Genomic DNA, 24,819 nt, shown 5'->3' with positions numbered 1-24,819 from the left:
TTCTTAAACCAAATGTTAGCTATGATTATGTTGTGCTCTGTGCAAAATTCTACCAGGCGGCTTCCTTTTTCATTTCTTAGCCCCAATCCATATTCACCTACTATGTTACCTTCTCTCCCTTTTCCCACACTCGAATTCCAGTCACCCATGACTATTAAATTTTCGTCTCCCTTCACAATCTGAATAATTTCTTTTATTTCATCATACATTTCTTCAATTTCTTCGTCACCTGCAGAGCTAGTTGGCAAATAAACTTGTACTACTGTAGTAGGTGTGGTCTTCGTATCTATCTTGGCCACAATAATGCGTTCACTATGCTGTTTGTAGTAGCTTACCCGCATTCCTATTTTCCTATTCATTATTAAACCTACTCCTGCATTACCCCTATTTGATTTTGTGTTTATAACCCTGTAATCACCTGACCAGATGTCTTGTTCCTCCTGCCACCGAACTTCACTAATTCCCACTATATCTAACTTCAACCTATCCATTTCCCTTTTTAAATTTTCTAACCTACCTGCAAGATTAAGGGATCTGACATTCCACGTTCCGATCCGTAGAACGCCAGTTTTCTTTCTCCTGATAATGAAATCCTCTTGAGTAGTCCCCGCCCTGAGATCCGGGACTATTTTAGCTCCGGAATATTTTACCCAAGAGGACGCCATCATCATTTAATCATACAGTAATGCTGCATGCCCTCGGGAAAAATTACGGCTGTAGTTTCCCCTTGCTTTCAGCCGTTCGCAGTTTCAGCACAGCAAGGCCGTTTTGGTTATTGTTACAAGGCCAGATCAGTCAATCATCCAGACTGTTGCCCTTTCAACTACTGAAAAGGCTGCTGCCCCTCTCCAGGAACCACACGTTTGTCTGGCCTCTCAACAGATACCCCTCCGTTGTGGTTGCACGTACGGTACGGCTATCTGTATCGCTGAGGCACGCAAGCCTCTCCACCAACGGCAAGGTCCATGGTTCATGGGGGGACGACTTATCTTAGAAGAAAGATTAAGGAAAGGCAAACCTACGTTTCTAGCATTTGTAGACTTAGAGAAAGCTTTTGACAATGTTGACTGGAATACTCTCTTTCAAATTCTAAAGGTGGCAGGGGTAAGGTACAGGGAGCGAAAGGCTATTTACAATTTGTACAGAAACCAGATGACAGTTATAAGAGTCGAGGGGCACGAAAGGGAAGCAGTGGTTGGGAAGGGAGTGAGACAGGGTTGCAGCCTCTCCCCGATGTTATTCAATCTGTATATTGAGCGAGCAGTAAAGGAAACAAAAGAAATATTCGGAGTATTTATTAAAATCCATGGAGAAGAAATAAAAACTTTCAGGATCGCCGATGATATTGTAATTCTATCAGAGACAGCAAGGGACTTGGAAGAGCAGCTGAACGGAATGGACAGTGTCTTGAAAGGAGGATATAAAATGAACATCAACAAAAGCAAAACGAGGATAATGGAATGTAGTCAGATTAAGTCGGGTGACGCTGAGGGAATTACATTAGGAAATGAGACACTTAAGTTAGTAAAGGAGTTTTGCTATTTGGGGAGCAAAATAACTGATGATTGTCGAAGTAGAGAGGATATAAAATGTAGACTGGCTATGGCAAGGAAAGCGTTTCTGAAGAAGAGAAATTTGTTAACATCAAGTATAGATTTAAGTGCCACTCCCCGGAGCAAGAAGCCATGCGTCATAGGGCTGTGGCCTGTATGAAGACTCCTAAGGACGACCTCGTCCCGTCATCGTGGCTGGAAGGAAGTACGCCACAGCCGCGATGTGGGCTTTTCTAGATGGAGCTCACTGTCAGTCACTTACAGTATTTGTATGGAGTGTAGCCATGTATGGAAGTGAAACATGGACGATAAACAGTTTGGACGAGAAGAGAATAGAAGCTTTCAAAATGTGGTGCTACAGAAGAGTGCTGAAGATTAGATGAGTAGATCACATAACTAATGAGGTATTGAATAGAATTGGGGAGAAGAGGAACTTGTGGCACAACTTGACAAGAAGAAGGGACCAGTTGGTAGGACATGTTCTGAGGCCTCAGGGGATCACCAATTTAGCATTGGAGGACAGCGTGAAGGGTAAAATTTGTAAAGGGAGACCAAGAGATGAATACACTAAGCAGATTCAGAAGGATGTAGGTTGTAGTGAGTACTGGGAGATGAAGAAGTTTGCACAGGATAGAGTTGCATGGAGAGCGGCATCAAACCAGTCTCAGGACTGAAGACCACAACAACAACAACATCAACAACATCATCTTGCCCTTCTCGAGACTCTCAGTTTTGATGCATCTTCTTGTCCGAAATTTAGCTATGAAATCTGGTAATTAATTTATGTACAAATATATTTCAAGCATATCTTGGCTGTGTACACCTCAGAGTTTTTGCAAATTATAGTAGGTGTGTGTGTGTGTGTGTGTGTGTGTGTGTGTGTGTGTGTGTGTGTGTGTGTGTGCGTGTGCGTGTGTGTGGAGCTTATGGGCGCTCAGTGACGAGGTTATCAGCGCCCTTACACTCATTAAAGCAAACTAATATGGATAACATCTCTAAAATTGTTATACACTCATGGACTGGAATTTACACACACTCACACAGTAACTCTGTCGCACTTGCGCTGAAACAACGGAGGAAAAGTAAACTTAGTTATATATGAAATTAAAGAACAAGTAAAACGACAGAAGAGGCAAAGAAAGGGCATAGAAATGACAGTGGCTGACTTCTTCCAAAAACTTGGGTCAGCCAGTCACTCTGTTAACACATTAAAACCGTCTGCCTCAAATATTGGGACAAATATTGGACAATTCACAAAACTTGAACCACATTCGTTTGAACGTTCCCTGAAATAGAGGACAGATGCGACGGCAGTTCCGGTGGTCGGAAGGTAAAACATAGTCCAATAAAATGTGACGCTCAGTGATCTGTAAGCCACAAGCACCAAACACTGGGGGGTCCACTCCCCGGAGCAAGAAGCCATGCGTCATAGGGCTGTGGCCTGTATGAAGACTCCTAAGGACGACCTCGTCCCGTCATCGTGGCTGGAAGGAAGTACGCCACAGCCGCGATGTGGGCTTTTCTAGATGGAGCTCACTCTCAGTCACTTACAGCCAATCATCCTCCCACCGACGTCTACGCTCTGGATCTCGACAGCGAGACCATAGCATGCAGGGGGATGCTACCCTGAAATAACTGACGATCACGACATGCCTCCTTGGCTGCTGGATCCGCCCATTCGTTCCCCACAATACATATAGGGCTGGTACCTGTCAGAAACACAGCTTCTTTTCCAGTCGTCGTAGTTGGTGGCAGGAGTAATAATAGATGAAAATCTAAATTGGACAGAGCACGTAACTGCAGTGTGCAAAAAGGCATCAGCATCCCTTCATGTCCTACAAAAATATAAAAACTCTTCCCTTTCGATCTGAAAAAGAAATTAGTACAAACGCTTATACTCCCAATCATTGACTACAGCGATATTATCCTACAAGGCCTCTCTCAGGAAAATTCCCGACGTCTAGAACTGGTCACGAATGCCTGCGTCCGATATATTTGTGACGTTCGACTTTTTGATCACATTTCACCAGCATATGCAAAATTGTCCTGGCTGCGTGCAGACAAACGCAGAGATTTCCATACACTCTGTCTCATCTACTGCCTTATACATGTACACTGTCCCTCACATCTCTCCTCGTCCCTAACACTCATGTCGGAACAACATGACAGAAACACACGTTCCCATCATAATAAAATCCTCTCCGTTCCACTGCATCGCTCAGTCACCTTCTCCAAGTCCTTTACAGTAGCGGGAACCCGACTCTGGAATAACCTCCCTCGTTATGTTAGAGAACTTAAAAACATGACCAGCTTCAAAAAACAGTTAATGACGTATCTACTTAAGCAACAGTAATGCCTTCCTCTGTACATGAGTGCACTTCACCTCATTACTTCCCTCTCTCCCCCTCCTTAAACCTCCCTTACCCAAAACTCGCTATACTAGTAAACATCTACTTTACACACCAAAATATTAATGTACATCTGCACAAACCTTCATTACTATTGCCAATCTTTCTCATGTTTGTCATTATTATTTGATTTTTTTTTTACTGTTGTTATTATTGCTTTCACCATAATCTGTATGTATAGCACCTGATGTAAAAATACTGCCAGCATTTACTTTATTAGGTCTTAGTCATGTTTATCATTATTATTTGATTTTTTGTTTTACTGTTATTATTATTGCTTTTATCTGTATGTATAGCAACTGTTGTAAAACTACTTCCGCATTTACTTTATTAGGTCTTAGTCACTACTCTTTATTCATATTGTCACTAGAGTAAGCTAATTGCCTCATTTAAACTATGTTCATGATGTAACTCTGATGTGTGAAATGCTGCATGTGTGGAACACTGGTCCGATGTAAGAGAGGGCCTGATGGCCCTAATCTGATCAGGTTAAATAAATAAATAAATAAATAAATAAAATACATTGTCTGCTGGGTGCAAACGTTGTAGAGGGTGAAGAGCACTCAGATAATCAGAACAGACCAGAAATTTAGCACTGGAGGAACGTTTCACCTGCTCCAGTGCCCAAAAGATCGAATATAACTGCATCGAAGACAGAAAAGTCCGAGCTTGAGGACACAGCCTGAGAAAACAACAGAGCAACCAACGGAGTCCTCCTGTTTGGACCTTTCCATAAATAAAGTTACACAGTTGTCGTGCTCACATAAATTATCTGGAAATAGCGAAATAAAAACAGAAGCGTGAGTGCAATCTTTCCTGTACTGCACTAAATCTAAAATGATTGGGCCTCTGCAGCAACGAGGGTGGCAGGCGATTAAAGCCCTGAATCTGAGCTTGGACTTGCTCCGCTCCAAGTAACTCCAGCACATACCGCACGCGGTACTCAAATGGTTTTGTTGCTTGTGGACAAAGGGAGAAACGGCTTTCCGGAGGGGACGAGCAACATTGTGGGTTGTGGTGAATTCTGAGCTGCGAGAAGCTTACGTGTCTGACACACCATGAAGAGATGCTGTCGAATTGTAAGTGGCGGTTCACCAGCCTCAGCAGAGGGACTGGGTATGGAGCTGGTGCTGAAAGCACTCGTTGCTAGCCTAATCCCCTCATGGTGGACAGCGTCAGCCATCTTCAGACAAGAAAGCGTCGCCGAGCCTTACACTGTGCACTCTTAGTCAAGCCACCAATGCAAGAAAGTCCTATAAAAGTGGAGCAGATGCACCATGTCCGCTCCCCGAGATCTGTGGCTAAGGCGCTTTATGATGTCCAGTGCCATCTGGGTTCTGGCTTTCCATTCTCTCAGGTGTGACAACCACCGCAATTTGGAGTCAGAAACGTCCTGAAGTCTCTAAAACGTAGAACAGTGTCCCCCATATGCAAGGCCGGTTAAATTAAAGTTACGACGAGAACGATTACAATAAACACACATACGTTTACGTCCTGGAAACTGAAAATCCATCTTTACAGCGCACCCCTCAAGTCTCCGCACTGTGCGTTGCCACTGATGGCTGGCTGTTGCAAGACTGGAGAAGGAACAAAAAACAGCAAATTCGTCCACAAATAAGAGGCACTGTAGATGCGATAAGGTTTTGGCTATGGCAAAATACTGCCCTGAGGGATATCATTCTCCTGCTCAAAACGATTTGACAGTGTGTTACCATCTCTGGTCTTAAAAACCGCTTAGACAGGAAAGACGGCATGGAAAAGCGGAGGTGGCCACTAAAGCCGCATTGATGCAGTTGTGCAACAATGCTGTGTCTCCAAACAGTATCATACGCCTTACTAATATAGAAGATTAAGCCGATACAGTGAAGTTTACGCAGGAAAGCCTGCTGAATAGCTGCCTCTAGCAGGGTCAGATTGTCGCGAGTGGAGCGAAATTTCAGGAACCAACACTGAGAGTGGCTGAAGAGTTGTCTGGTCTCTAAAAACCAGACCAGATGACAGTAACCATTCGGTCCAGGGTCTTTGCTACACAGCTCGTTAAGGCGATACTCCAATCACTGGGAGATGTGTGGTGCTTTCCTGATTTGAAGAGAGGTATCAGAAGTGCTTCTCTCCAAGAGTTGGGGATGTTACCTGACTGCCGCATAAGATTAAAACATTCCAGAAGGATTTCCTTTGACTCCGCTGGCAAATGTCGAAGCATGCAGCACCGGATTTGGTCGTTACCAGGTGCAGTATCATGAGTCTCAGACTGCGCCGATTCCAGTTCCAACACGGAGAAAGGGTAGTTGCAAGTCTCAGAATTGTTGGACCTGAAGTCCAATTTCTCCCTGTCTAAAGTCGCACGGTAGAGACAAAACGCCGGATCCTCGCTGGCATTGGCTGCAGTCTGTGCAAAATTATCTGCCAGCGTCTGAGCGATGTCTCTGGGCACGGTTAGGAGACACCCCTGTTTCAGCACTGCTACTATTGGTAAACGACTCCTGAAGGCTTCCCATACTTTCGTCGAACAAGTGGAATAGTTGATGGAGTCCAGGATCGTTTGCCATAACCTTTCCTTGCTCTCCTTAACTACGCGTCGAGCGTCCGCTTTGGTTACACGAAATCCCGTGAGGTTCTCCGCTGTCGTGCAGTACTTAAACTGTTGAAGACCAGCACGCCTGGCCTGGATTGCTGAGTGGCGCACACCGATCCACCAAAGTACAGGTTGCCTCCAAAGATGATCTGAGGACTTTGAGATGAACGTCAGTGGCATGATGTATCTCTCGTGTAGCGTGGTCCACGCTTTCCTGGGCTCTGACACGGTGTCCAGACACAGTCAGCAGAGTGAACAGCGTCCAGTTAGCCCTTCTAACCATTTTGGCGACTTCTCTTCAGATAATGCTCCAACCCGTAGGTGAATGTGGAGTGGAAACTGGTCACTAGAATGAAGGTTGTCAATGACTTCCCACTGAACAGAGTTTACAAGGGATGTAGAGCAGAAGGGGAGGTCTATTGATGAGAATGACCCATAAGCAGCACAGAAATGAGTGGGAGTTCCTGTGTTGAGGACACAAAGCTCATAAGACGTCTCGAGGCGCTCCAAACCCCAACTGTGAGGCAAGCTGAGGTCGAGCCCCACAAAATATGAAGGCTACGAAATTATATAGTGCGTCTGTTCTATTTAAGTGGCTCATACCAATTTTAGTCTATTCCAGAGCGCATTTGTTCCCTCTGAACCGCTAATGACTAATGTGTGTACGGATGAGGTTTGAATGTCATCCGAGTGTCCTTGTGGCAGCTTTAACAGAAACTGCCGTTAATATTCTTTTGTACTCTATTTCTGGTACGTGTTACCCACGACCAGGCCCCACTTACTCACCCCCTGTCGGCTTGCGTAGCCGACTGTGTACGTCATTTGGAGTGCATACACTCGACAGCTTTTGCCGCTGTCTGTCTTTCGCGCTGTTTCATCCAACCGCAGCCACACTACATAAAGTTCCTGTTCAAATTAAGTCTATACCTGGAAGAATTCTGAATTTGTATCCGTTAGCTTGTGGCCTTCACCTTAAGCAAATTTTGATGCGCGGTGGAAGCCCAACATATACTTTAATGTGTTGTAACTTAATTATTCTCGTGTTACTGGAAAGGTGTTGAATCTTCAGTTGATGTGTGTTTCTCGGTTTAAAATTATCTTGCCTAGATATTGGTGATAAACTGTTTTTCATTGTTTTAAGTATGGTTTTAGGTTTTTTTTAACCAGTCAAGTTTAAATCATGTTTTCTCACCATTTCATAATTAAGCCCCTTCTGATCTGTTCTGGTACTGTTGTTTACAATTATGTCTGCCTTCATTACGACTTTATCCTTACCACATTTTGTGTCTTATATAGGGCGTGTCTTGCCATAGAGAATATTATGTCATTTTGGGTTAAAGTTAACTTTAAATTTTCTGTTAATTATTTAAATTAGCATTGAATTTTAAATGAATGTCATTGCTTGGACTTTCAATTAATTAAAAAAATAAAAGCTTAATTCGCTGGTATGTGAGTTCGACTGCGGAAAATAAATGTATGTTCTATCAGTGAATGAAGTGTTTGAAATCCCCTTTGGTCCATCCCTTCCCGGTTTTCCTTCCTGGCTGAATTAAGAGGCCGTAATTATCACGATTTCACAATACAACCCTACTGTGTATTTCAGATTTTCCACTGGGATGAGGACTTCCTGACAATACCTCATTCTTAATGGAACTAAACCGACGGATGCAGATGTCGAAATAAATGTAACATATTGCTCAAACTTTCGTACTGAGCATTGTGATCCAGAAATACGTTATGATATCCATATATTCTCTTGTTTGTAACGTAACTGTAACTGAAACAGCCCATGTGTCTACCTTGAGAGGTTCAAAATGACTCTGGACACTATGGGACGTAACTTCTGAGGTCATCAGTCCCCCCAACTTAGAACTACTTAAACCCAACTAACCTAAGGACATGACACACATCCATGCCCAAGACAGGATTCGAAGTTGCGACCGTAGCGGTCGCGCGGTTCCGGACTGTAGCGCCTAGAACCGCTCGGACACCCCGGCCGGCCCTTGAGGGGGCAGTATGTGCAGTCTGTGGCAATCGTTCACGTGTAAACATTACGGTACTTGTGCTGCGTTTCATTAAGAGATTTGTGTTGCTTCGGGATGGTTCGGACAACAGTAACGCATGATCAAAGGCCTTAGTAGTCACCCCGGTGAAGCAGAGAATGAGACATGTGGACGTCGCATGGATATCGCTGTGGGTCAAAGTGATATTTCTAGAATATGGAACAACTGCTAGCGACAGAATCAGTTGAGAATCGTCACAGAGGTGACCGTGGAAGAAAAACATCAGATGTGCAGGGTCGTTATCGACGTATAACAACAAAAAATTGTTCAAATGGCTCTGACCCCTATGGGACTTAACATCTGAGGTCGTCAGTCCCCTAGAACTTAGAACTACTTGAACCTAACTAACCTAAGGACATCACACACATCCATGTCCGAGGTAGGATTCGAACCTGCGACCGTAGCGGTCGCGCGGTTCCAGACTGAATATAACAACAAACAGAAACCCTCACCACAGTGCTATACGTGTACGGCGGCAGTACCAAAACAGCTACGGGAGGGCAGATGTCGACACAGACGGTGCTAAATAGGCACCGTGAGCAGGAATTACATGCCAGGAGACCTCTACAGGCTTCTACTCTAAACAGGGTTCGGAGAGAAGCTCGTGTCACTTGGCATGGAATTACCAGTGGGATACAACACTCTTTTCTGATGAGCGTCCTGTCTTCGCTGTGACACTACTCATATTTGTGTGTGGAGGCAACGAGAACAAAGATTCACCGCAACTGTATAGCAGAACGCCGCCCTTATCAAGGCGGTTCCGTCTTGTTTTGGGGTGGAATCATGTACGGAAGTGGGACACCACTTGCAACAATACAGTGGAGAACAACAGGTGCGAAAGCATCTTTGCAAGCATTGCGGCCCCATTTGGTGAACATGCTGGAGCGGAATTTACGCTGATTGACGACACTGCACGGCCCGCCATCACAATCTTGTGAACACCTTCCTAGTGGAGCGTAGAATCATTCGGATGGAATGGCCTCCATATTTTCCAGATCTCAACTGCATTGAGAGTGCAAGGGACTTGCTAAAACGAATGTTTTGCAATCGTCCTTTCCCACCAGAGACCTGACAGGGTAGCAGAGAGGCCGCTGTAGAAGATTGAGACAGTAGCCCACAGGCTTACCTCGACTATTTGGTAAGGAATACGCCAAAACGCATACAAAAATGTTAATTTCTGCAGTAAAAGGTATGTCCCTGAGAGTCTATTCACCCTGATTCGTGCCAACACATTGATATTACAGACAAGTTGATACCTTACGTGAGGACTTACATCTGGTGATACATGGTTACTTTGGTAATCTACTGTCCCATCCTGTGTTAAACCTGTATCATCCGTAATTAAATTCAAGCTGTTAACTAAGGATAATCCTTGCTGCATCATCGACTGACGAAAGTTAAATAAAAAAGGATGGAATTTTAGGGTTTTACGTCACGTTGACAACGAGGTCATTTGAGACAGAGGCGAAACTTCACTCTGACGTGGTATTCTTGTGGTCTTGGAGTTGGCGCACGCTGTATGTACTGTGGATAAAGTAAGCGCTCGTGCAGAATTGATCGCGCGACAGTGTGGTTATACTTTCAGTAGCTCCAATTATTTGCACACTCGCTTCAGTAACATCTTTTCCTAATCTTAGCATTTGCTTCTCCACATACCGCGTGCGAAATCTTGTGACGTGTATTGCTATCCCTTGTTCGTAAATGAATTCCCACTCTGCAGTGGATTGTGCGCTGATTTGAAATGTCGTGGCAGGTTAAAACTGCGTGCAAGACGATGACTCCAAGCCGGGGCCTTTACCTTTTGCAGGAAGGTGGTCTCCCGACTGATCTATCACAAAAACACGTCTGAGTCTAGATCGGATAGCCCATTTGATAGAGCACCTTACCATGAGTGACAAAGGTCACAGCTGCAAGTCGCTATCCTCTGTACTTGTTGAGAAGTATTGTGCCACTGCAAGTGCAATGTGGCTTTAAGGATTTCGCTCGTCTTACATGACACCTGCCTGTCGACTGACGTTGTTGAGCTGCACCACAGCTGAATACCATGTTTGCCTTTCCTCCACGGAAAAATAGGAATTTTCTACACTTCTTAAGGTTTTCGCACTCCAAGGAATGATTAACGTTGTTGTTCTGACGCCAAAAGGAACACAACCAATACGAAATGAGCAATCAACGTCGACAGGAAGCCTGCCTGCGACAATGAGAACTGTCCTTCCTCAACACATTTGAAATATCCCGTATGTTAACAAGTATTTGTTTCCAGGCATGCGATTATAGCACTTCTTCTCTATCATTGGCCACCACAATCTCCTATAAACACATGGAACACTTCTTAATAACCTGTGTACCACTAAGATATTCCTGAAATAATTAAGCTTCTGAATTATTTTCACTCGTGTACTTAATTTTCGTTTTGCAACTTCGTCTTCGATTATTGAACAAACATTCCTAACATTTCACATCAACAAACGCGAGAAGAGAATACCATAATGAAGATCTGATTAGCTACGGTGTTGGAGGGAGACCGTTTCTGTCGAAAAAGGTAAATGAATAGCTGGACATGTCAGGTGATTAAGCCGAATGCGGGATGGACCCGCAGTGCTCTATCAGCGCCTTTCATCGCCGCCAAAGAGTGGAAACCCAGCGCCTAGGACGTTCCATATCCGAGTTCGCGGAGTAACAGAGCTTACCAGATGCCACAGCATCAAGGATGTACCACCAATTTCTCGGTTCGCTGCCACCGGTGTAAAATGCAGTCAGTAACAAGGTATTGGTGAGACACGTCGCCATGGTCTGTCGGGGACCATAACAGTAGACACACAGGCTACTCATTCGTCTATTCAGTCAGAGACAACAGCTACTGATGAGTAGTACCATCCAAAACTGCAGCAGGGACGTAAGTACAGACATAAGGACCCCGAAGCAAGAATCTAAAGTGGGATGCCCTTCCTCTCCTAGAAGCCTCGTCACATAGAAGCTTAGCCGAGCGGTCTTAGGCGCTGCAGTCATGGACTGTGCGGCTGGTCCCGGCGGAGGTTTGAATCCTCCCTCGGACATGGGTGTGTGTGTTTGTCCTTAGGATAATTTAGGTTAAGTGGTGTGTAAGCTTAGGGACTGATGACCGTAGCAGTTAAGTCCCATAAGATTTCACACACATTTGAACATTTTGAACATGGAAGATTGTTCTCAACTTAACAGAACGCCGACCACACACCGTTTCTCACAGCCACCCATCTTCCTCCCCATACACATGCGCACACACACACACACACACACACACACACACACACACACACACACACACACAAACAGTTCTAAATACGCAGTTCGTCCCTACATCACTAAGCAAGGTACATTTTAATCAACTGCAAAATCAAACTTGTGAAAATTGCTGTTTAACAAGTAAGACAATATTCTTATACTCAGAATAAAAAAATTAAAAATAAATTAATTACAACAATGAATAGGACAATAAAAAGTGAAGTGCTTCGTAATAGTGTATTACAAGACAAAAGAAAAACGAATAGATAAATTCAAAGAAGTACATAAATAAGTGTGAATATCAACGTGAAAATAATGTCTATCACTCAAATGTTTGCCGCGTGTAGTGGTCGCTCAGATAGAGGCGCCATGCCACTGACTGCGCGGCTCCTCCCTTCGGAGGTTCGAGTCCTCCCTCGAGCATGGGTGTGTGTGTTGTTCTTAGCATAGGTTGTAAGTAGGCTGTTTAGGTTTTTATGTTGGTAACGACATGTAGCGCTCCATATGAAAATCACTGACTGTGCTGTGTGCAGTCTGTGGCTGGTTTGGATTGTTGGAATTTGCTATTGTAGTGTTGGGCAGTTGGTTGTTAACAGCGAGTAGCGTTGCGCAGTTGGAGGTGAGCCGCCAGCAGTGGTGGATGTGGGGAGAGAGATGGCGGAGTTTTGAGAGCGGATGATCTGGACGTGTGTCCATCAGAGACAGTAAATTTGTAAGACTGGATGTCGTGAATCAAAATCTTTCATTTGCTAACTATGCCTATCAGTAGTTAGTGCCTTCAGTAGTTTGAATCTTTTGCTCAGCTGAGAGTATTGGCGCACGATGTATTGCAGTGGTTCGAGTAACGAAGATTTTTGTGCGGTAAGTGATTCATGAAAGGTATAGGTTATTGTCAGTCAGGGCCATTCTTTTGTAGGGATTTTTGAAAGTCAGATTGCGTTGCGCTAAAAATATTGTGTGTCAGTTTAAGCACAGTCATCTATAATTTTTCTAAGGGGACGTTTCAAGGTTATTTTAAGTTAGTTTATGTAGTGTGTAAGCCTAGGTACGGATGACCTCTGCAGTTCTGTCCCTTAAGAACTCACACATTTTGAAGAATCAAATGTTTGAGTTCGGTCAGTTAAATTCTTGACTTACTTAAAAAAGTTTTCCTTGTTTTTGCGTATGCAAAATAGAACCTTATTTTTTAAAAAATTTGTGATTAAGGATGTTGTATATTCTGAATACAAACATACATCTTTATCTATACTTTACGAATCTGTGTGAGGAGAGAGACAACGGATACTTTCTTTTAGCTATACGTTAATGGATCTTCCTGTCCCATTTGGGAACAGAGCTTTGGAAGAATTTTGCTTATACGTCTTCCTGCAGGTTTTTTTTTTTTTGCCTAATATTATCTACGTGATCTCTACGAGGTAAAGACTCAATAATATTTGTAGTTTCCGCACTGAAATAAGGGTCCAGGAATTTTCTAAGCACGTTACTCCGAGATGTACGGAGACTTGGTTTCAGTTCTGAAAATTAGGACATTAAAAAAAAAAAAAATCTGTTACAGTCCCTTGTGGGTTAAAGAAGTCTGTGACTGTTCGTCAGCACCCTTCTGCGGCTGATAGATCAGCTAACCGTTCCTGACGGAGTGCAGAACACAAGTATCTTTTTTAAATACTTTTAGCTTGAGAAATGAACAGCCATATAGATTCTATCAGAGACAAACGGTTCAAACGGTTCTAAGCCTGATGGGACTTAACATATGAGCTCATCAGTCCGCTAGATGTAGAACTACGTAAACCTATCTAACCTAAGGACATCACACACATCCATGCCGGAGCAGGATACGAACCTGCGACCGTAGCAGTCGCGTGGTTCCGCACTGAAGCGCCTTGAACTGCTCGGCCACAGCGGCCGGCTATCAGAGACACCAGGAGGACAGTGTATGCGTCAGGACAACTCGATATCAACTCTGCTAATTCTTGCGCAGCAGCCGTATTTTATATTTGTACTTTAAGTGAAGTTCTTGTCAACATTAGTCGTGCCGGAAACAGAAGAGGAATATCATGAGGAAATGTCATTAAAAGCACTTCATTTCTAAGATCTTCGTGAGAGGCAATGAACACGCTAAAGGATTCTATATATTACTTCATTGCTTAACATCAGGCAACTAGTTTTGAAGTAATATTGTCAGTGATCCCAGTGTCGATTTATGTTCCACGGAGAGCTAGTTGAACAGGTTCTTCACTACTTTACTGCGATTAACAATTTACACTCGACGCTCCATCTTTCACAGATGCCGTAAATTTCGTAAAGTAGTTTGTCGAATGAACCTGTTTCTGACAGCAAGCGAGCGATGTGGCTAGGGTAGTGGTGAGATACTGCACTCGTTTTCGGAAGAACGGCGAGTTAACTCCTCGTGCGTCGATCCAGCTCAAGTTTTCCGCGGTGTCCTCCCAAATGGCCGATTTATTTCCCCCTTCTCTTCCTATCTGAGTTTGTGCTCCTCTCTAATGTTCTTGTCGTCGACAGAACGTTCAACCATTTCTGAAAATTTATAGATTTTAATTCTGTGGTCAATTTGCCCAACATTTGGGAGTATTTAATCTGCTTACACATATTAACTTCTTAGGTAACCTCTTTGTAAAGTTAGTTGCATACTTCTATGTTACAGAATATACTATATTTTTCATTCACGCCAACGGTGTTGTGCAGTTCTCTTCTGTTTGTGTGTCGCAAATACACCCTGAAGGCCTCAACTCTGCCGTAGCCTTGGCCTTGACCGTGTATACTCCCTTTCGTTTTACAGATCTGATTAACAGATGTTTCAGTCCTAATGCAGGCTGGTCTTACACTTGCGTAAAGGAGTTAAGTTGTGTTTATATATTACATGTTAAATGTTTCACAGACCAGCTTTCATTGTTTTAACACAGGGAAAGACTTCACTTGACTTTTGAGGCACAGCTGAGCGATCGTAAATCACAATGGCTGCTCAACGCTTTCCGTGTCTCTTTGAGTCCTCGCTGTAATCAGGTGTCCCTAACTCAAATGTTCATGAATGTATTTTGTTTCTAGATGATTATTCTTTGCAGCTCCGTACAAGGCCTTACACTACGCTTCGTTTATGCTTCTGCTCTTTTTAGTGCCAACCATAGTTCATTTGGCGTCCAACATTATTGGCTTTTGCACTCTTATTAGCACACCGCTTTGCCAATTATGTATACACAACTGTCTCTCTGAATATGACCACTATTAAATTGCCCAAGAAAGATATACACAACTCCCTGTGCTCACTTTGGGCTTCGTCATCTCCACTGCAAGCAACAAACAAAATGATACAGAAACTGAAACAATATTGATTTCAGAATCTATTATTGGTGCTATAATGAAGTAACTGACTTCTGGTTACCTCTCTTCGGTGCGTGATCAGAAGCCTGTTTGAATTATATTCAATGGGAGGAGACAGCAGTTGTTTTGTTGCACGTGTTAATTTTTCCTTTTTCTTTTACGACAGAATAAATAAAAAATGTTCTGTCGCTTAATAGAGGTATAACAAAAAACATTTACAATATCGTTCACTCTTACTGATATCTGCTTTTCAGTTAATTTAGTAGAAATATTTCAGCCGAACGTCTCAGATTTAGAGATTTAATAATCAGTATTTGAATGGCAACAGTGGGAGAAGTGATGACTCATCGCAAGACTGTGTACCTTTGTCCTTCTCAGGTGAACCCTGTATTTCGCCTCAATAGTCAGTCTTCGAATAATGGAGTGGGATGCTGTTTAATAATAGTTCGACCACTGGATGGGGAGTTTGAAGTAGGAAGTACCCACGTTGTTTTAAGGAAAATAAAGATCAAGTGCTGACACCAAGTTTAACCCTCCATCTCAATTTCATTTTTAAAATTATTCACAAGAATGCAATTACGTAACTGTACATCAAAAAAGTAAAACAAAGGTAACGGAATGTTAAATCAGGTGACATGATGGAATTATGAAATGAGACACTAAGTAGTCGATGAGTGTTGGGCAGCAAAATAACTGACGATGACTGGAGTAGAGAGGATATAAAATACAGACTGATAATAATAAGAAAAACATTTCTGATAAAGAAAAACTTGTTGATGTTTAATATAAAAGTAAGTTCTTCAATGATGAAGATACTAAAGAATTTCGGACTCCATCCTAGATCAATCAAAATGAGAAAATTAACTCTTAAATCTAAAGTAAGGTTTAAAGGACAAATATCTGAACCGTTTACGATTCAAGCAGAGTTTAGACAGAGAGAAAGGTTTATCGCTATTAGTTTCCAACTCTGATACGGTCAACGTGATGAGAGAGTGGTACAAGGAAGTCCTTAAAACTTAAGAGTTGGAACGAAGAAATTTGAAAGAAACTGAAGTTGCTAGGGTTTCGCAGATGACTTTGCGTTACTAACTAATAATATTCAAGAAGGCAAAAATCAAATAACACAAAACATAAGACAAAAATTAGGACTCAAGGTATTATTCTAAAAGATTGAGATTATGGTAGCAGAACCACTAGTAATCAACCATATAACAATAAATAGCAGGGAAGTAAAAGTAGTGAAACAATTTAAATACTTTAGAAATTATGATATACAGCTTGGATGAGCAACCAGCATGACAATAAAGAACTAATAAAATGATAAAAGCTCAAAAATTAACATGGTCTATATACAATAAGAAATGCCTATCAATCAAAACTAAGTTAAAACATTACAAGACGGTTTTTCAACCAGAGCTGACATACGGAAGTGGAACTCTTTTCAAAGTCACTCAGAAAGACAAAATTCTAAAAGTAGAGACAAGAATAGCTAGAATGCACATAAATAAGAAAAATCAAAAAGATAAGAGAATTGTGCATAGTGCCAAAAGAAGTGATGTACAGCGAACTGGAGCCCTTTATAGATGTTATATGGAAGAAAGGGCACTCTTTTTTTGGTCACATTATGAGGACACCAGAAACCAGATTACCAAGAAAAAAATTATGGAGAAACTTCGTAAAATGAAGATTAGATGCCAAAATAGAGTAACTAATGAAGAGCTAATGAACCGAAATGGAAAGTAAAATAAATTTGACTAAAAGAAGAGAGCTATTGATAGGAAGCATTCTGAGGCATCAAGAAGTGTTCAGTTTAGTAACCAAAGAAATTTTGTTTGATATATATCGCAGAGCGAGATCAATGATAGATTAAATCACACAGGTGCAAATGCATAAACGAAGGGATTTCAAAACTTAAGTTAAACGTTATTATGGTAGACTAAGTAAATGTTACTGAATGCCACACTACACTTCTCAGTGACACAGACAAATGGCACTAGTTTCCAACATAGTCACCAAATATCTGTAAACGGCGGTTGGAACGTTCTACCAATCTTTCACTTCCTGACGACAGAAACCCGCTCCTTGCTCGCGGAGCTGTTCAAGAACTGTTTCGTGAACATACTGACAGTTGGAAAATTTCTTTCCCCCAAACGTTCTTTTCAGCTCGCCGAGAGGACAGAAATCGCCTGTGTAAGATTCGAACTTCCCGACTGGCATCACCCACATCTGTGTGGTCTTGGTAAAATTGTTGGCACCATTTCATCTTCACCAGGGTCCGTCCCCAGTAGCTGAGTGGTAGCGTGACAGAATGTCAATCGCAAGGGCCCGGGTTCCATTCCCGGCTGGGTCGTTGATTCTTCTCTGTTCAGGGACTGGGTTGTGTTGTCATAATGATTATCATTTCATCTCCATTGACGGCGAACGGTCTACCCGACGGAAGGCGACATTTACACCTTATCTTCACCGGGGCTGGAAGCGACACTGCATTTAATCCCTATACCAACAGAAATTCACGATGAATCTATGAGAAATTTTTATGTTTCGACTTCAAGAATCTTACTGTCCCGTGTATTTCAAATTTGAAGTACGTTTCCAGTTGCCGTGTCACTCCAAGTGCACATGGTGATGGACTTGTTATTCGTGCCAGGGTATCTAAATCAAAATGATTCAAATGGCTCTGAGCACTATGGTACTCAACTACTGTGGTCATCAGTTCCCTAGAACTTAGAACTACTTAAACCTAACTAACCTGAGGACATCACACACATCCATGCCCGAGGCAGGATTCGAACCTGCGACCGTAGCAGTCGCGCGGTTCCGGACTGCGCGCCTAGAACCGTTAGACCACCGCGGCCGGCCCAGGGTATCTGTGCGAACTTTTGCACCTTTATAGTTTCAAATAATCGCAGTATTTAGATTAAGTTTAGTAATTGGTATAAGGATAGTTGTGGGAATGAAGAGAAAGCATCTTTAAATATGAAGCGAACGACGTGAAATAATAACGATGGATTCATGATACATCCTTGTGTATACATTCCAGTATCCAAAAATGTGTTTTGCATTCGGAATGTTTGTCGCGGCTTGTGCGACAGGCAGGTATCAGGGTCTCTCGGCATCGTTAGTAGGATCAACATTTTCAAGTACAGTAACTACGTTAGGTCGTAGTAACAATAGATAAGGTGACTATGACAAATATGTTTGTCGTTTTGGGCAGTATATTCGTTTAGAAAAATGAACATGTACGACGGGCAGAAAGAACAGATTACCGCAATAGTCACGGTTAAGTGTATGACAATGCTACGTACAAATTATCCAGTTAATAAGTATCTTAAAACTGGAAAATGATACTTGTAAAAAGATAAAATGAAAAGGAGGTTCCTTATTCGTGACTAATTAAGTCAGCTTCGTAAAATACAGTTATGAAACCAGCTGTCCATAATACCCTTTTGCCCATGATAGTTAAGTCTCTTTTATGTTAGAATTTTCCACAAACAGCAAATTTCAACCAAAAATCTGCAATCACTGTCAGAAGCCGGTGTTTGTCACCCTTTTCCCTATACGATTACTATGTGTTGAGATAAAACGATACAGACTTGTGAAATAATACAAGGTGTTTGAAAAAGTACACCCTAGTTTCAAGTATAAATTTAATGGGGAAATAAATGAAAAATTACATCAATGAGTACACATCAAGAAAGAGAAGTTTCGTTTAATGTTAGTAGACGTCAACGTGGCATTCATTTGCTGCCCTGCCCACTTCGAGACGTTATTCCACTTCTCACCACGCATTCACCAACATATCAGCCGCGCGGAGTGGCCGCATGGTTTGAGGCGCCATGTCACAGATTGCGCGGCCCTTTCCGCCAGAGGTTAGAGTCCTCCCTTGGGCATGGGTGTGTGTTGTTCTTAGCATAGGTTAGTTTAAGTTAGTGTGTAAGTGTAGGGACCGATGACTTAAGCACTTTGGTCCCTTAGGAATTCACACACACACCAACATTTCAGGTGTAACTGTCCCAACCGCCGCAACGATTCTTTCCCGTAAATGATTGATGTCTCTGATCTTTTCGCTGAACACAACATTTTTTATGTGGCCGGGAAAGAAAAAGTCCAGTGGGGCTAAGTCTGGGCTTCGTGATGGCCGAGGTATTGGGGCAACCCTGCCTATCCACCTTCCTGGAAAGCGAGTGTCAAGAGCACATGTTAACTGTAATGAGGTGGGGCGCGATCTTTTTGGAAAAACACAAGCCCCTTTTCCGCCTCAATATCTCCACTTGGGGAAAGACATATTCTGTCAAAATGTGACAGTAAAGGTCCCCATTTATTGTGTTTTCTGCAAAAATGAATGGACCAATCACACGATCATCCATCACACTGCACTAGACATTAACTTTGGTAGAGTTATGTTGATGCTGAATAACTTCATGTGGATGCTCTGGGCCCCAAAATTCTACAGCTATGACGATTAAACTGTTCCACTGACATGAAATGTAGCCTCATCAAAAAGAGACTTTTTTTAATTGACATCATTATCAGTTCTGTGCAGAAAGCGAACAGCAAACTCATACCTTTCGATTTTATCGGTAGGTTTTATTTCATGTAATAGTTGCAATTTGTAGGCGCGCAACCTAAGACTTTTATCCACAGCATCATACACAGTACCTTTAGGCACTCCTAATTTTGGACTACGTCTAGCTAATGACTTCTCCGGGCTCCAAATACACGAAACATGAATCTGTTCAACAACATCTTCAGAAGTTCTCAGTCTTGCTCGTGATTCTGCTTTTTAAAAACTACTGGCTTCCTTGAGAGACCTTAGCCAGTGACGGATAGTTTTTGCTGTAGGTGGTTCACCACCACACTGAGGTCCAAAATTACGTTGCACTGTTGTACCTGACTCCACTTTTAGACGCCAAATAACACACTGCGCTTTCTGTTGCGGAGTACACATTGTTGTTGAGTTGGTCTATACTGCACTGCACACCTGCCTGAACTGAACTGAGGGATCAGAGGAAAAAAAACAGCATTGGTGCTGTCTCAAGGTCAAGCAGACCTGCCAACTGAAGGGGAGCCAAACTTGAAGAGTTGATGAACCAAACACCACAAACTAGAATAATGTATGTCACTTTGTACAGATTCTAGGACCATTAAAACTAGGGAGTTCTTTTTCAGACAGACTGTATTTGTAACCGCACGATACCTATCCTGCAGAAACCTGGATCATTTACTCTCCTATGACAATGCACCACACTTGGGCAGTGGTCTCAGTGAGGGAATGCATTGCGAAACTACTTTCTGAGGTCCCTATGTCGCCTGCAGAAGTTGTACGGAGAATAAATAGAGTAGATCAGCATGGAGAGCTGTATCAAATCAGTCTTTGGGCAATAACTGAAGGCAATAACCGAACCTCAAGTGCACTAACCAGTCATCCACAGGTGGTAGCTATGCTGTATAGCTGGTGTTACACCTACAGGTCACAGGAAGCCGATTACAGATTGCATGGTCAACGGTTTTGCAAACAGTGTAGGATGCTGCGCTCCGTCATGCTGCTCTTTACTTAATGCAAGAAGCAAATAACTTAACGAAAGGGATATGCAAATACAAGTTCCTATTGGTGTTGGGCGAAAACAGTGCGCCACGAAGGAAAACTGGGAGGAACTCAGCCTCATGATCACTCTGATATAAGTGTAGGCGTTAAGACACGAAAGAGATTAATCTCTCGCCAGTGAAATGCCGTACAGTGCTACAAATTCTAGTGTTCATTTAGGGAGGTGTCACACAGTTCGCTCTCATAAAGATTAGTTCATCCAGATAAACCACAATGTCGCTTTTCTTTATCTACGGATGTTTACACTTGCTCGTATGTTGACAGGCCCAGTGGTTAAGGAGGAGAAAGGACCTCCGGGATACTGGCCCGTACGGCATCAGCAGTAGGAAGACAGGTTGACCCACCTGCTCCGAGGAGACGGGCGCGTGGTGCAGCTTGGCCAGCGCAGAGATGGTCTCGATGTCGTTCCGCAGGTCGCTCTGGCAGCCGCACAGGATGACCGGAGTGTTGTCGCAGTGTTGCCGGATCTCCGGGTACCACTGCACACAAGGTAACCATCATTGTGCTAGTGGACGTCTGTGACACGTATACTTATACAGGCACATCTATTTTAATTACAACTTTGCACAACCGATTAAATCAGTTAGAAAGGGTGGCCCTCATCAAACATGAGTCATGTATGAACCATAAGCAATGTACAGTTAAAAAGAAAAATCGTCTATGAAATGAAATAAGATTGCAAAGTAGAGTTCTGTAGTTCAATGACATGAATATGCACTGAGGTGACAAAAGTCGTACGATACCTGCTAACATCGAGTCGGTCTCCCTTTGTTGCGGTGTAGTGCAGCAGATCGAAGTGGCATAGGCTCAACAAGTCGTTGGAAGTCCCCTGCAGAAATATTGAGCCATGCTGATTCTATAATCATTCAAAATTGCGAAAGTGCTGGGGTTGCAGGACTTTGTGGAGGAACTGGCCTCTCTATTATGACCCACAGATGTTCGATAGGGTTCATTTCGGACGATGTGGGTGAACAAACTGCCGAGAATGTTCTTCAGACTAACCACGAACAGTTGTTGCCCAGTAACGTGGCTCATTGTCATCCATAAATGTTCCATCGTCGCTGCGCGGGGTAGCCGAGCGGTCAGGGCGCCTTGCCATGGTTCGCTCGGCTTTCCCCCTTCGGAGGTTCGAGTCGTCCTCGGGCATGGGTCTATGCGTTGTCCTTAGCGTAAGTTGGTTTAAATCAGATTAAGTAGTCAGATTAAGTAGTGCGTGAGCCTAGGGACAGATGACCTCAGGAACTTACCATCACCATCACCATTTCATCGTCGTTTGGGAACATGAAGTCAGTTAATGGTCGCAAAGAGTCTCCAAGAAGCCGAAGATTGGTTCAGTTGGACCAGAGGATCCAGTTCATTCCATATTGACACAGCCCGACCACACAGTGCCCTATTGACAACTTGGGTCCATGGTTTCGTGGGGTCTGTGCCATGCTCGAACCCTATTATCAGCTCTTACCATCTGCAGTCGGGCTCATATGACCAGGTGACGGTTTTCTAACTGTCTAGGGTCCAACCGATATGGTCACGAGCCGCCGGTGGTCTGCTGCCATAGCCCATTAACGCTAAATCTCGGAATACTGAATTCCCTAACGACTGCCTAAATGAATAGTCCCATGCATCAAGCTGCAACTATCGTTCCACTTTCAGAGTCTGTTAATTCCTGTCTTGCGGCCATAATCACGTCGGAAACATTTTCTCATTAATCAACTGACTAGAAATGACAGCTTCGCAAATGCACTGTCTTTTGGCACATTGTGTACGCGATACTGTCGCCATCTCGCTGTCCCATGACTTTTTGTCACCCCAATGTAAATTTTATTACAAGATTTACCTGAAGTCGAGAAACGACAAGAACGTAGAATGAATAGTCGATTAATATGAAAGATACGAATATCATGGCAAAGACCTGAAGCTAATGGAACATGTGAGGTCCTGATCTAATAAATTAGCTGTGAAGGTACAAATTAGCAGTCCTGTGATTGCACCGAAAGAATGGTTAACTAAAACATGCCTACTGTGTTAGTAGATGAATCGTGAATGACCTCAGGTCTTCCCAAGAAATTACAAGGTCCGCAACAGTTACAGGGTTCTAACATAGCGCCTGCAAATATCTCTGAGTCTCACCACCCATTCACCTAACCTATCATTATGCCTAGCATTATGTGCCCTTTGCTTAAAGTCATTGGTTGGCCAGTTTTGAGGACTGATTTCTGTTTGCACCTTCCTTGTATCACTTTCTCAAGAACATCATTAGAAAGTTATAGAGACAGCCCATCTCCTTGTCTTACTCCCGTTTTGATTTCGGGAGGGCATGACGGTTCCAAAATAAATATAATTCTGTTTTTTGTATCTATCTGTGTCTGTTCTATAACTGCAAGTGCTTTCAGATCTACAAGTCGGGCTTTTAATATCTGGAAGAGTGATTAGCGGACAACTCAGTCATAGGATTTTTTTTAAATCAACAAATCTGCAGACTAAATTTTTGCTAAAAATTCCCTGATATCTAAGGATTACCTTTCCGTTCATGATTTTCTCTGGGCATTTTCCCAGATATCCTCCAAGGTTTGGTTCCTGTTGCCTCTGTGCTCTATCGAGAAGACGCTGAAATAAAATTTTGTAGGCAGCTGATATTAGTGAGATCCCCTCGTAGTTATTTACATCTCTTCTGTGCCGTTTCTTGTATTTCTGATTAATTTGGCTGTCTCTTCCCTCAATGTCAGGAAGGTTTTGCAGTTGTCTTCTGTAATAATACTCCACCAGTTGTGCTCATACTGTCGATACTGGATTTCGTACTCGCAGTCCTCATTCCATCAATGGTGATTTTCCTTTTCTGCAGAGGAATTAGTGTTTGCGCTGTTTCGATAATTTTGCTTTTGAGTTGTAGGTAGCTGTTTGACTGCTTTTTCTCTATTTCTTCTGTGAGATACTGTCAGATGCTGCTAGTATCAAACTTGAGGGCTTGGATCTTCTTTTTTGTGAACCTCTGACGTTTAAAAGTAGTTTTCCTCTTGTCAGTCTTTCTGATTTGAACGTTCGTAACTTCTCTTTAGCAAGTATAAGATATTGCTACATGATCAGTTTGGAGTCCACTGATGAATGAGTTCGGTGACTCCCATTTTATCTGTTGTGGTAGTTTCTTTTTGAAGTGTGCTGGCACGATTTTAAGGTTGAATAACCTTTTTCCGTCCTGGTTAGTCCATTTATGTGCTGGGAATTCTACAGGTTTTTTCTCTTGTACTTCCTTTCTTTGCCTAACTCTGTACTAAAATCGCCTACTGGGATTTTGACATGAATTTTATAAACTATTTCTTCTAGTGCTTCCCGTGATTTGTCTTCATTTGTTATACTTGATGTTTCCTTTTACTTGTCACTCTCTTTGTACCTGCACCTACTTCGTTGTTTGCAAAAGTAATTTGTTCAGTAATTACTCCTTTCGTCTGTTTCTCCGTAATTTTAATTTGTAAGGTAATGGACATCTTACTTAATTTATACTTATAAAATTTCCTCTTCTTAAATAAAATCTTATAATCTACAGGTACGACGGGCGTTCAACAAGTAATCCAACACTTTTTTTACTGAAAGCAGATAAGCTTTATGCAGAATTCCAATACACCATACCAATCCCCACTATGTTCGCTATGAAATCTTATTTTTCAACATAATTGTGACAGCCTGACTTTATTCGACAACGTCTGTACTATTTATTACAATATCCACTACTGCAGTTTCAGTCTTCAGTCATTTTTCAAGTGGTCATGCTTGCTGAAAACACAGTAATACTCTACATCAACGAAGAGAATACTAAAGAGTAAGCCAGTATGGCTCGTGTCACCCTTTGTAATATAGGCCATCGGCAGGTCACAGTAGTTTTACATCTATGGATCTGTAATCACTTTAAATTCGAAGGTGATTCAGGACCCTCACATCCAGTAATAGGGTTTAATACTTATTGTTAATTTAATTGTGATCCATTTGAACCCTGTTATGTCCATTTTGTATACGCTTTCGTCAGCAC

The 24,819-nt window shown here is 42.6% G+C and overlaps 1 protein-coding gene across 1 annotated transcript in view; it reads right to left on the bottom strand.

Moving 5' to 3' along the window:
- The window catches only part of LOC124777568 (ras-like GTP-binding protein Rho1), a 290,221-nt gene that overhangs the window by 4,636 nt on the left and 260,766 nt on the right, over window positions 1–24,819 (bottom strand). The window contains exon 4 of the mRNA XM_047253024.1: window positions 21,146–21,280. Within this exon, the coding sequence (XP_047108980.1) occupies window positions 21,146–21,280 (135 nt within the window). The remainder of the gene's footprint in view (window positions 1–21,145; window positions 21,281–24,819) is intronic.

Source organism: Schistocerca piceifrons, chromosome 2, assembly GCF_021461385.2.
Source record: "Schistocerca piceifrons isolate TAMUIC-IGC-003096 chromosome 2, iqSchPice1.1, whole genome shotgun sequence".
Taxonomy (NCBI): Eukaryota; Metazoa; Arthropoda; class Insecta; order Orthoptera; family Acrididae; genus Schistocerca; species Schistocerca piceifrons.
The sequence above is the reverse complement of the archived record's forward strand: the minus strand, read 5'-3'. Positions and strand labels throughout refer to the sequence as shown.